The sequence below is a fragment of the Emys orbicularis genome, chromosome 24 (genome assembly GCF_028017835.1).
Source record: "Emys orbicularis isolate rEmyOrb1 chromosome 24, rEmyOrb1.hap1, whole genome shotgun sequence".
Taxonomy (NCBI): Eukaryota; Metazoa; Chordata; order Testudines; family Emydidae; genus Emys; species Emys orbicularis.
Genome location: NC_088706.1, coordinates 4,039,615 through 4,052,500, shown reverse-complemented (window position 1 = coordinate 4,052,500; position 12,886 = coordinate 4,039,615). Strand labels below are relative to the sequence as shown.

General features: G+C 58.1%; 1 protein-coding gene across 1 annotated transcript in view; it reads left to right on the top strand.

Moving 5' to 3' along the window:
* Positions 1-5,078, top strand: part of NFIC (nuclear factor I C) — a 152,818-nt gene extending 147,740 nt beyond the window's left edge. The window contains exon 11 of the mRNA XM_065422208.1: positions 4,676-5,078. Coding sequence (XP_065278280.1) covers positions 4,676-4,693 — 18 coding nt within the window. The 3' untranslated portion in view covers positions 4,694-5,078. The remainder of the gene's footprint in view (positions 1-4,675) is intronic.
* The last annotated feature ends 7,808 nt before the right edge of the window (positions 5,079-12,886 follow it).

Here is a 12,886-nt window from a genome sequence, read left to right as displayed (position 1 = left end):
AAGTGACAGACCTCCAGGAGTAGTTCTCAGTCGGTATCTAGTGGGGCGCTGCCAATCAGCTCTAGGCCTGAGCTGGACGTGCCCATGAAATCCCTGCTGGTGACGTTTGTGGATAACGCAGGATTGGCGCCGTGGTAACGAGCGCTGAGGACAGAGCAATCGGGGTCACTTGGTAAGCTGGGCCCGTTCACACGCAGCTCTGCGGCTGGGAGCAAGGAAGGCGGGGTGGGGCCTGGCTCTGGCAAGCAGTGACCCCAAAGGAGTTAGGGGTCAGCGTGGACCAGCACCCCAGTGTGAGGTGGTGGCAAACAGGGCTAGTGGGACCTGTGGCTGGCTCGAGGGGGGGGACAGGGAGGTGATTGTACCTGGGCGTCTGGCGTTGGGGAGTCGATCCTGGACACCACATCCAGTTCTGGGGCCGCAGTTTAACGAGGATGTTACAAACGGGTGGGTGCAGAAAAGAGCCCCAGAACTGATCTGAGGGCTGGAGGGAATGCCCGGCGGTGAGAGACTGGCGCAGCTCGGGCTAGCCTGCTAGAAAGGAGATCAACAGGGGACTGGATTACAGCGTCTAAGCACCGTGGTGAGGAGAAACCCAGGGCCTAAAGGCTCTGTGATCTGGCAGAGAAAGGCAGAACCAGGACCAATGGCTGGAGGTGAAAAGCTCCCATTGCAATGGACCGTGAGAGAAACAACTCTGATGTCCCTCGCCCCGACGGGGACGGGACTCTCGGCGCGGGGGGGCAGGCACGGCAGTGAAACCGGGACAATGCACTCGCCACCCACCTGTCCCGGGGCCCAGTGCCAGGGTCAGACCCTTCCAGCTTTAAAACCTCTGGATGAACGATGCGGGGCTGGGCCATGGCACAAGGGGGCCCTGGGCTGTGGTGTGGCCCCCAGGCAGTCCCTGCGCATGGGGCTGCCCCTTTCCTGTACCCAGGATTGCTGCCCCCTACTGGAGGTGGTGGGGGGGCCTCCCCGTGCTGGCAGCGGTGCAGGAACTGAGCCTCGGTCCGTCTCGCCCCCTCAGGGTGGGGGCTGGCACCCAGGAGGGGTTTGGCCCAGTGCACTGCATTCCCCTGCACCCCAACACACAGCGAGGGGGACGCCACAGACTGAGCCCCAACACTGAGGTCGTCGGTCCGCTCGGGGCCAGATCCTCAGCTGGTGTAAAACTGCAGAACCTCTGCTGAAATTCCCTTTACACCAGCCGAGCACACCTGGCCCGCTCGCAGGGCTTCGGTTCCCCACAACAGACAGGCAGGCGAGTGGGGCAGGGGCTGTAGGCAGGGAGAAAGTCTTGTCTAGTGGGCGGAGCACCGGATGGGAACTCAGGCAACCTGGCTTCCGGGCCCAGCTCTGCCATGGCCCTGCTGGGTGACACTGGGCCAGGCACTTCCATGCTCTCTTTCCCCACCTGTTTGTTATCTGCATGTACAGCCCCTAGCGCACGGGGCCCTGCCTGGGGGCTCTAACTAACAGCTGTGGAGAGTGGGAGAAAGCCTGGCCCAGGAGCCAGCTGGGGGCTGGGGGCAAGCTGGGGACACTGAGGCAAAGGCAGGGGCACTGTGCGTAACCACCCACCGGAACATTGCCACACGGCGCCTGGGGTTGGGGGTGCCGGGAGCTGTCATTGCTTTGCATTGGGGCACTGCTCCTCTCTCCCCATCCCTCACTGTATTTAGCCATGGGGGGGGGGAAGAGAGGGGGAAGAACTGAACGTTTGCGGGGAAAGGCAGCAAGGAGCATGAATAGTGACAGAGAGGAGCTGTTGGGAAGGGAGGAGGGACCCTGGCTGTGCATGCAGGGCCGCTGAGAGGGGCTTGGCTCCGCGGCCCTGCGGCACCCCTGGCTGGGGCTGGCAGGAGGGGTCAGCCCTGTCCTGTCAACCACCCTCCCCTTGGCAGATTAGGGCGGGACTCAAACCACACCAGAGCCCTGGCTTCTCTGCAGCAGGCGGACGCCACCCGCCTCTGGGGTTGGGTTTTGGAGGGCAGCTCGCAACGCGGGCACCCACCCAGTGCCAGCTAGCGAGGAGGATTGTAGAGGAAGCTGGCAAATTACAGGCCCCTGCTCTGAGGATCAGAGGCAGCCGTGGTACTAATGGAGACTTTTACATCCCTTCAGTCCCTCTCCTCCCCCGCTGGCACACCCCACGGCTGCCGCGGGGGTGGGAGCTGCAGGTAGAACAGTGGCAGGGGGCTGTTGGCTTCCCGGCCAGAGGTCGCACAGAGTACGTAGCCTGTAGAGGGGACCCTGCCCTGAGAACTCACTCATGGGCCTTGGGCCCTGGTGGGGTGGAAAGCGGGCCTAGGAGGGCTGCTTTTCCCTGTAGGGGCCACCCAGGCATAGGCACCGACTCTGTGGGTGCTCCCTGGAGCACCCATGGGAAAAAAATAGTGTGTGCTCAGCACCACCAGCGGGCCCCACCGATCAGCTCCTCCCTCGCCCCCCCCACCCCCAGTGCCTCCTGCCCACCACTGATCAGCTGTTCAGCAACAGGCAGGAGGCACTGGGGAGGAGGGGGAGGAGTGGGGCAGGAAGAGGCAGGGCGGGGTGGAGTGGGGGCGGGGCCTGGGGCAGAGCAGGGGTCGAGCACCCCCGGGGAAATCAGAAAGTCAGCGCCTCTGCACCTGGGGTGGGGGGGCTAGCAGGAGGGGGGGTGACTCCAGATCAGCTGCGAGGGGCGAGCTTGTACCGAGAGCGCTGAACTGTGCGGAGTTTGCTTAGTGCCCGTTTGACTCAAACACTCGAAAAACCCTTGGGAGAAAAACTCTCTGTGTTAAAAAATGTAACACTCCAGTCCCCTGTCGGCTGAGCCAGCCCCATCCTCCTGCTCCTCCCCAGGGAGTCTGGCTCCCACCACCATAGCCTCTGGGCATCTCAGTCTTTAGCCTCATAACGCCCCGTGGGGCCGGGCAGTGCACTTATCCCAACTGCACAGAGCAGGCACTGAAGCCCTGGCCCCATTGGAGTCAAGGGCAAAACTCCCATTCAGCTCAATGGAGCCAGCTGTCGCCAGCCAGCACTCAATCTGTGGCATAGGAGGGACCTGAACTCAGCTCTCCGGAGTCTGGGGCTCATGCTCTAACCACTGGTCCATGCTTCCTAAGCCCCCAACAGCAGAAAACAGCCTGTTAAAAAAAATCAGCCCTTTTCCCTCCATGAGAGCCCCCTTCCCAAGAGGCCCCCAGTCCTGAGCGGCTGCCCTGAGGTTGCTGCAAAAGAGCGAGGCCTAAAGCGCACATTCAGGTCACTTTTCCACCTGCTCTTCTTGGGTTGGAATAGGCTGGGCCTGGGCCTCAGGGGGAGGGGGTAAGCCCAGGGAGACAGAAGAGCTGCTGGAGCCTAGCTGGGGTGAGGATGGAGCGGGATGTATGTCGGAGCAGGATTATCAGCCAGAGCTGCCAGGACTCCAGGGCCCAGGAGGTCCCTGCCAGCCCTGGGGCCTGTTCCTCTCAGGGCCACACTTCTCAGGCTGGTTCCCACATGGCATCCTCCTGCCCTGTTTTCAGAATTTCCCCAAATATCTCCCAGCTGGGTTGAGGTCTCCCAGGGTTTGCCTGTTCTTGACCTGAAACACACTTTCCCTCGATAAAAGCAGGTGCTGATTGATGGATGGGTTGGGGGTGACTCCTCTGAGACCAGGTGGGGTGTCTCCCATTCTGTGGCTTTCTGGTGGGCGGGAGGCGGTGTGGCTGGAGGGTCGGCGTGCTAGGCTAGGGGTCAGGAACCCTGCCTTCGAGTCCCCGTTCTGCCAGCGACTCACTTTGCTTCAGTGAAGCTCAGCAGCTGCAGTGTTGTCCTCTGGGGTTTGCGGCTCAGTTTCCCCACCTGTAGCATGGAGCTAATGCTGACACCCCTCTCGGGAGCGCTGTGATGCGCTCGGTGCTTGTTCAGAGAGCTCCTGGCCTCGGCCTGTGGCTCCGTACGTCCTGGGGGGCAGGCTCCGTCGCCGCGCGGAGCTGATCGGGTGGTGCTGGAGGGAGCAGAGGCAGCAGGGCGTGAGAACAGTAGGGAAGGGAGGAGAAAAGCAGGGTGGGCAGAGCTCTGACATGTCAGGAGCTGGCTGAACGCGAAGACCCGCGGGACGGTGCGATCTAGCTGAGTGGGGTCGTCTCCACGGGCCACGGCCGAGCTCAGCAGACACCATCAGCATCTGACTGGGGCCAGGCTGGGGCATTCGCTCGCTCCCTGCCTGGCAGAGCCCAGACTTCACACGCCACACGTGCCCCCCCCTTTGGAAATGTGACTGCAGCCAGGGAGCACAGATGGGCCCAGGCGCTCAGGGCACTCAATAGCTCCAAGCAGTAGTATGTCCCTGTAAGGCACAGGGGGAAACCGAGGCACAGAGAGTAAGTGATTTGCCTGAGACGGGCCAGGAGTAGCTGCATGTCCCCTCGGTCCCAGGCCAGTGCCCTCCCCACTGCCCCAGCTCAGCAATGGCAGGCAAGGGGCACCAAGCCCTGCAGTGACCCAGGTACTATTAATGCCTGGCCCAGTTCAAACCAGTGACCATGGGCGTCGGGTCCCTTTGCTTCTAATACAATGAAAGCTGCGGCCGAGGCTTACGAGCTCCCATCAGCCTTTGCTGGGAGTGGGGGGAGGGGCTTGTATGCAAATTAGTAACAGCGGCATCTGTTCTTTTTTTTCCCCCCCTTTCTTTCCTGCTCAGTCCTGGTACCTGGGATAATCAGAGCTGCCCCATCCCGTCGCCTCCCTTCTCCTCTGCTTTGGGCGTCCCGAGAGGAAAACAAGTAACACAGCCCCAGGCCCAGCCTTTCGGTGAAGATGGAGAGAGCGAATTAACGATGACGACAACGACAACAAGAAAAAGAGACCCACACCCAAGACGTTACAAGGAAGGAAGGAAGGAAAAGGTTCAAACTTTTTTAAAAAGTAAAAACAAACAAAAACCCTACAGACAAAACAGCGATCCACGCATGTGACGATGCGGAGTCCCGTTTGCCAGAAACACTATTTGCCCTGCCGGCTGACCTCCTGGGAAGAGAACGGACACAGCTCATGACACAGGTCTCTTCCAGCAGCAGCAGCGCCGGAGTCTCGCCTGCAGTTCTCCAAAGGGTTGTATATGCAAAATTGTCTTTCTGATTTACTCTTACGTTCTCGCCTCTCGTGAGTAGAAAAGAACAAATTTCCCAGGTTCCCCCACCCCACCCCAGCCCACCCTCCTCAGCAAAGTGTTTACTTTCCAGGAGGGTGCTGGGGCTGGGTGGGAAGACAAAGAACCAAGGCATTGAGTTGTTTCTGAACCAGAGGTGCTGGGTGGGGCGGGCGAGCGCTCCTTAGCGCTGTTGCTCCCCGTTCCACCCCAGACTAGACGCCTCCAGCCACCTGCTGGCCCAGAGTTCGGACAACACGTTTGCCTTTTCTTTGTTTTTTCTTAAATACGCTATGCCATTAAATGTTCTTCTTTAGGGTGGGGAACGGAGCCCTCCTGGGATCTTGGCACTGCTTTCTGGTGCACCACAGGAGTGGCATTGTGGGGAAGCGGGAGTGGTGGGGGTACACGGGCCGGAGCCCCTTTAATCCTTCTCTTTCTCGGATTGCCTTTGGGCACTCCCGGCTGCAGAAGGGGAGGGGTAACTTGGCTACTGACAGAACTCTGGTGTCCCCTGAGCTAAGCCGTAGGCTGTGCATCTGGGCTCCTCTGTACGTTCCAGGCGAGGAACCGGGGAGCAGGGCACTGGCTTCAAGGGGAGACGTTTCCACAGCTTGGAGACTTGGCACAAGCCAGCACTGCAGGGAGGAGACGGGTCTGAGACTCACCGCCCGGCTGGCTGGAATGTACAAGGAGTAGAGATAAGGCTGCTGTTCAGATAGGCACTAACGGGCTCTGGGAATTAGCCCTACAGCTCGGTTTGGAAATCAAGGGGGTGGAATTACAGATCGGCTGAAACAGCTGAGTCCAAAACTCCAAATCTCTCCTCTGGGAATAATTCTCCCAATGGCGTCTGCTATTCCCCAGGTGCCTTCCCCTGCTGCCGAGCCCTGCCAGCCGGAGCCAGCCAGGAGCAAATCCGTCTGTCTCTCTGCAGTGAAAGACACGACGCCAGCGTGTGGCGTGGCTCCGTCGAAGCCCATGGGTGGGGCTATTCCGCCCTTACGTGGGTGTCATGCCCATAGCGCGGGGCTGCGCCAATGTAGCGTGCCACACTGGTAAACTTTCCATACTGGAGCTTACGCCTCGTAGCTCCTGGCAAATGCGGGGCCTGTTTGAAAAGCCCGCAGCTCTCTGTGTGTGGGGGCGAGGCGGGGCTGGACTCTGCTACCAGGGCAGGGCCTGGGATTCGTGTGGACCGAGTCTTCTTCTCGCATGGCTCTGGAAAGTTAGGCTGGGACAGGCGGGCCGAGGGGAGGGAAGGTTGGAGCGAGATTTCCCCGCGCACCTGTGTACAAAGAGCTATGCACACCTGTGGACAGGTACCATGTAGACTAGTGGCGAGATGGTTGCAATTGTGTTGCACATTTTGTAGGAAATGCACTTTTAAGAGGGAATGATAAAAAAAGAGCAGCAGCAGGAGATTGGAGCTCCCGGCACTGGCTTGCTGGGAGATTTTTTTTTTTAAAGAGAGATGATTTGCTTCCTGAGAGGATGCACCACAGATGGGACCCCCCACCCCATTTGTGGGGGGCCTTGGATCCATGACTTGGGTAGGCAAGGTGCCCTAAATTCAAATGGGTGGGGGCAGTGACACCACGGGGTTCCCCATTTCCTTCTCCCCGGCCAGTCGCTCCTCAGCCCCCGCCGTCAGCAAACCCCGCTGGGAGGTAGAACGCAGTTCCTGACTGGTTCAAGTGCCTCAATGGTCTACTGCCGTGCCCTGGGCGTCGGCAAGCCGGGCATGTGGAGGTGCAGCATCTCCGCTTTCCCCTGGCCCTCCATTGCTGCCCGCAGGGCTGGGGGAGCCGTGCGGGCCCCGGGAGATTAGCGAGAACTGGGCCAGCATGTGTCGGTGAGAGATGCACACAGCTCTTCCGCACGCAGAGAGGCATGAAGCCAAACTGGGCCCCGTTCACTGTGATTCCTGGCTGGGCCTGAGAGAAACTAAATTAAACGACACGAGGCGGAGCATGGGATGGGCTCGGCGAGGGAGAGGCCAGTTCGGGACTCCGCCCACCGATCCAGGACACTGAGGGCCAGGCAGTTGTTGGAGGGCTGCCTCTTCCAAGTGAACCGCACACGAGTGCCGCACACACAGCAGCAAGAGAAACGGGGCCATTGGCTGCGCCCTTTGGCAATTGAAAGTGTGACCAGGGAGAGGGGGGACTCTGCTCCCTGGACCAGCCCTGCCTGGGGGGGCACTGGTGCTACGGGACAAAGGCACCCGCACATTCTCGGATCCTCTGTTTGTTCACAGCAAAGAGCCATGCGAATTCACCAAGCCAGCACCATCCTCCCTCCCTGGCCCATGTCATGCTGTGCCCGGGCTCTTTAGGAGAGCGCTCGAAAGGTCCAACGGCTGCTTCTCACCAGCTCCTGTCTGTCCCTCCGAGACGGGCGGCCGGAGACGCCGGGGATGAGGAGAGCTTTCCCTCGCCCTGCTCTGGCGTTGGAGCTGAAGGGCGCGGCGTGTGGCTAGAAAGCTGCTGGGCTCGCCTAGAGAAGACCCCAGGCATCCACTGATGGGCTGATCCCGGGCGGCTAAGGCCAGATCCTCCTCAGTCACCCGGGTACAAACCCGGCATCGCTCTTTCCAGCAGCCAGCCCTGCCCATCTCCGGGGGAGGCCGGGCTCCGAGGGGAGGCGAACCCTGGTCCAAGCCCAGACGCTGTCCGAGCGTGGAGCAGAGCAGGTGGGATGGAGATGCAGCGGGGCCCGGAGAGAGGAGACCCAGCCTTGTCCCCCTGCAGGCAGCACCGCCGGTTAGTGCCTTAGATCAGTGGCGGGACCGCGCTGCTCCCTCCCTTGGCGCCCCTGTTGCTGTCTCCTCCGCTTTACGCAGGCAATTGCCTGCGGTGGAGAAACGAGGGGCCGTCCCCCGCTTCCTGCCCATAGATACACCGGGGGCGGGGGAGAGCTAGCGGCAGGGCAGGTGTCTCTGGGGAGGGGGAGCCCAAAGACCACGGAGCAAAGCGTCAGGAATCCAGGCAGAGGCAGTGCCACCCAACTGCCAGCACCTGTTGGCATTGCCCAGCACCCGGCGGTGCCCTCGGAGAGCCCAGCGCCGCTGTTCTCCAGCCACAGGAGACCCCCAAAGGAGAGTGAGGGACTGTCAGTGGGACCAGGCCCCACCTGCCCCTGTGCCTGAACATCAATGAGTCAGCCCGTCCCCCCTCACACCCACCTCCACCAGCACGGGACCCTGTCTAGAGCTGGCCCCAGACGACAGCCTCCCGGGCACAGCAAGACCAGCAGTTTGCTCCCCCTGCTCCTTCCCGCCGGCCAGCCCCTGCCCTGCTCCCCGGCTCCAGGCTCTGCTGGGCCCAGCGAGGGGAGAAGGGGCGCGATGGGGCCGTGCGTTCCCAGCCCGAGGGCCGCGCACACTCCCTAATGGAGAGTCCGGAGGAGAGACCCAGCAGGAAAGGAGGAAGAGGATGGCGGAGGAGCGATGACTGGAGAGGAAGGCTGCGAATGGGCCATCTGGGCACAAGGGAGCCAGGGAACTGGAGCGCTCTTCGCAGCAGGAAAACACCAGGGGCCTGCAAGCCACTCACGCGCTGCTTCTCCGCTGCACCTGGCCTGAGTCCTCGCCAGAGAGGCAGGAAAATCCATCCTGGCCCTACAGTCCAGGCCGGGCTCTCCTCCTGTCCCCGCTCTGCCCAGGAGGTACCCAGGTTAATTATGGAGGGCAAAGGATTCCAGTTCTGGTTCATCCTCCCCCGCTGCCCCAGAGGCTGCTCCCTGGGTCCGTTCCAGGGGTGCACAGACAGAGCCCGCTCCGCTGCCCGCGGCTGCAGCAGATGCTGATCACCTGTGACAATCATTTCTAACCACCCCTGCCCACCGCAAGGCTTCCCGCTCAGCCCAGTGCTCCTCGATCCCTCTCTATCTATCCCCATCCACCCCCCCTCTATCTATTCCCATCCATCCCCTCTATCTATCTATCTACCTACCTATCTATCTATCTATCTATCCCCATCCACCCCTTCTATCTATCTATCTATCTATCTATCTATCTATCTATCTATCTATCTATCTATCTATCTACCTACCTATCTATCTATCCCCATCCACCCCCTTCTATCTATCTATCTATCTATCTATCTATCTATCTATCTATCTATCTATCTATCTATCTATCTATCTATCCCCATCCACCCCCTTCTATCTATCTATCTATCTATCTATCTATCTATCTATCCTATCTATCTATCTATCCCCATCCACCCCCTCTATCTATCTATCTCCATCCACCCCCTCTATCTATCTATCTGTCTATCTATCTATCCCCATCCACCCCCTCTATCTATCTATCCCCATCCACCCCCTCTGTCTATCTATCCCCATCCACCCCCTCTATCTATCTATCTATCTATCTATCTATCTATCTATCTATCTATCTATCTATCTATCTATCTATCCCCATCCACCCCCTCTATCTATCTATCTCCATCCACCCCCTCTATCTATCTATCTATCTATCTATCTATCTATCTATCTATCTATCTATCTATCTATCCCCATCCACCCCCTCTATCTATCTATCTCCATCCACCCCCTCTATCTATCTATCTATCTATCTATCTATCTATCTATCTATCTATCTATCTATCTATCTATCTATCTATCCCCATCCACCCCCCTTCTATCTATCTATCTATCTATCTCCATCCACGCCCCATCTATCTATCTATCTATCTATCTATCGATCTATCTATCCCCATCCACCCCATCTATCTATCTATCTATCCCCACACACTCCTTCTATCTATCTATCTATCTATCTATCTATCTATCTATCTATCTACCTATCCCCACCCACCCTCTCTCTCTCTCTCTAGCCCCAGTAGCATCTAGGCACTGGCTCCAGTGAAAATCGGAGATGCTTTCCTTTGAATCAAACTCTTTGCCCACTATGGCTTTTTACAGTTTTGGGGGGGTGCTCTCCCACTATTTCTTCCCCCTCCTGGTGCCCCCCGCCTGCTTCCCTTCCGCCCCCTTCTCTGGCATGCCCGACACAGAGATGCTGGTTTCTCCTCCCCAACAGGAGCTCGGGCCTTTGGAAGTGACTTTCCATCAGACAGCGAGTCAGACACAAGGAGGAAGAGGGGCGCGCCCTTGCGCCCGCCCCGGGTACACGTCCTGCTTCCCCAGAGCTCGGGGTGAATTAGCCTGTGGCGGCGCGCACCTGTGGCTCCCAGCTCCCAGGGCCTGCGCTGCCCAGCGGACCAGCCAAAGCCAAAGCGAGGCGGGGCTGGATCAGGCCTGATGGGATCCCAACATCTGCAGTTTCCAGGGGAGGCCCCCTGCTCTCAGCGCTGGGTTTTGGGGGCGAGACTGGCTGGTTCCAAGGAGCTGTTTTCACAATCGGGCCCACGGGGAGGGCCAACCTTGCATACCAGGTCCATCTCCAAGGTGGGACCTTAGCTGGCAGGGGGACGGAGGGACCTCATTTCTGGTGCCCCCCTGTGGGAGGGGCTGACACAGGAAGTCCAAAAAAAAGCAATTGATGGAGAGGGGGAAAAAAATTAAAAATACAAAAAAAAATAGAAATAAACTGCATGGTGCTTTAACAGGAACTCATGTGACCTAGCTCAAACAATCAGCTACTGGCTGATAATGTGCATGGCAGACTGTATAACTGGCTCTACCTTCCCCCCGCCCCCCTACAAAAAATTATGTATAAAAGAAAAAAAGTTTAAAAAATCCATGTTTCCTAATTTGCACGAAATTTGATACCACATGATGTGCCTTGCCTTCTAAGACTAAGTATTAACTGTACTGGTATCACTGCACAGGAATAGCTGCATGCACTGGTTCTCGTAGTAAAATTAAGGGGGGGGGACTTTTCGCCATTTGTCAAACCCTTCAGGGTTCAATTGGGGGCTGTTGTTTGTTGATTTTCTTTTTTAAGTGTGTGTCGGTTCTGACGTCCTGGGGAAGGCTCCGCGCGGCTCAGAAACCTTGGGGTGGCGTCGCATAGGGCTGGGCTCAAGGCCCGGCTGTGCTGGCGTAATCCGGGGCGCACCCCTTCTGATCCTGCTTATGCCTAACTTGCGGCCTTTGTAGCCCCATTGGCTTCAATGGGGTTACTCCAGTTTCACACCCTTCTGACCCTGTTCACATTCAGTGTAGTTACTCCAGTTTCACACCGTTGTGACCCCGTTTACATTCAATGGAGTTACTCCAGTTTCAAACCATTGTGACCCCGTTCACATTCAATGGAGTTACTCCAGTTTCAAACCATTGTGACCCCGTTCACATTCAATGGAGTTACTCCAGTTTCACACCATTGTGACCCCACTTACATTCAATGGAGTTACTCCAGTTTCAAACCATTGTGACCCCATTCACATTCAGTGGAGTTACTCCAGTTTCACACCAGCATAACTGAGATGACGAGTCTGCCCCTAGACCGTACATTTGTTTTGTAATCAGGCGTTATATCTGGACCCCTCCATACTGGCAGACAGGACACAGAAATAAATAACCGGGGAACCTTCCTGGGTTTCAGAATCAGAAACCAATGAAATTCGCAGGGGGAGTGTGAAACAAAGAAAGCCCCGGCCTGGAGCCATTTGGCTGATTGCAGCAGGTCCGAGGGGGGAGCTGAGCCGAGGGGTGAAGAATAACCTCCTGATCTCTAGTGCTCCCAGCAGGAAGATTGTCTTGGCAATCAGCCCCGGTATCGATTTCTTTTGCCCCCTCTCGCCCAGCCTCAGGCGGTAGCTCTCCGTACGTTAGCCAGGCACATGGTTTCTTTTTTCTTGCGTTGGACGCTGAGTTGCCGGGCTGTCCCGTTTAGTACCAGCTTCCCCCATATACGTCTTCCAGCTGTTCATACAAAGGGCATCCTGTATGAAAAAAATATGCAATACCTGTTTTGTCTGTATCGATAGCTCCGTTAGCTGAGGCTCTCCGTGACCGATCCAACCCCGGCGGGGCAGTGGGAGGGATTGTCTGGGTTTTGTGGCGTGGGACGGGGGAGGTGGGATTTTGTGTGGTTTTTCCTTTTCTTTTTTAATTGACCAAAGTTAATGAGCACGGCGGCAGAATCTCCCTCCTTCCACAGCAAGCTCTTGGTGGGTGGGACGGAGACACACGTACGTTCTGGTGTGGTGGTGGTGGGGGGGGATTCGTCATTGGTATTAGCACCATGTTTCCTTTGAGAAGGGCAGATGGTTCTGAAGGTGGGAGGGGGCTGGGATCCTAGAGCTCAGCTGTGAAGCCGGGGCCAGGCCCACACCCTCCGGTTTGGCCCCCTGACCTCAGAATCAAGGGCAGCTGGGGGATTGTTTCTATCTTCCCGGTGATTTTATTTTTAAATCACATTGATTTACCTCCTGGAGAGGAGACTCCACTGGCTCCTGTTGTGCTGAGCCTCCTGCCGCACACCCAGAGAACTCAGCAGCCACTCTGGGCTCGCTGGCTCCCAGGGGTGGTGCGTCATTGGTGCTGGCTGGAGAGGATGTGATCGGGGCAGTCCCTGGGGATGGACATGCCAGGCTCTCGGGAGACCCCCGCCCTGCATCCTTCCCAGTGTGACGGGAGCGGAGGGGCGTTTTCAGGGAGATGCGTGGCGACGCGCTGGGCTGGCAGGGACGCGCTGGGTTTCCAGGGGGCTTGGAGCAGGCAGCAGTGAAGAGAAAGGGGGGAGCAAGGGGTGCGAGCATCCAGATCGGAGACAAAACCTGTGTGAATGCTGGGCGGGCTGTTCCAGAGGCACCCAAGGGCCGTTGCCTCTCCAGGCTCTGCTGGGAC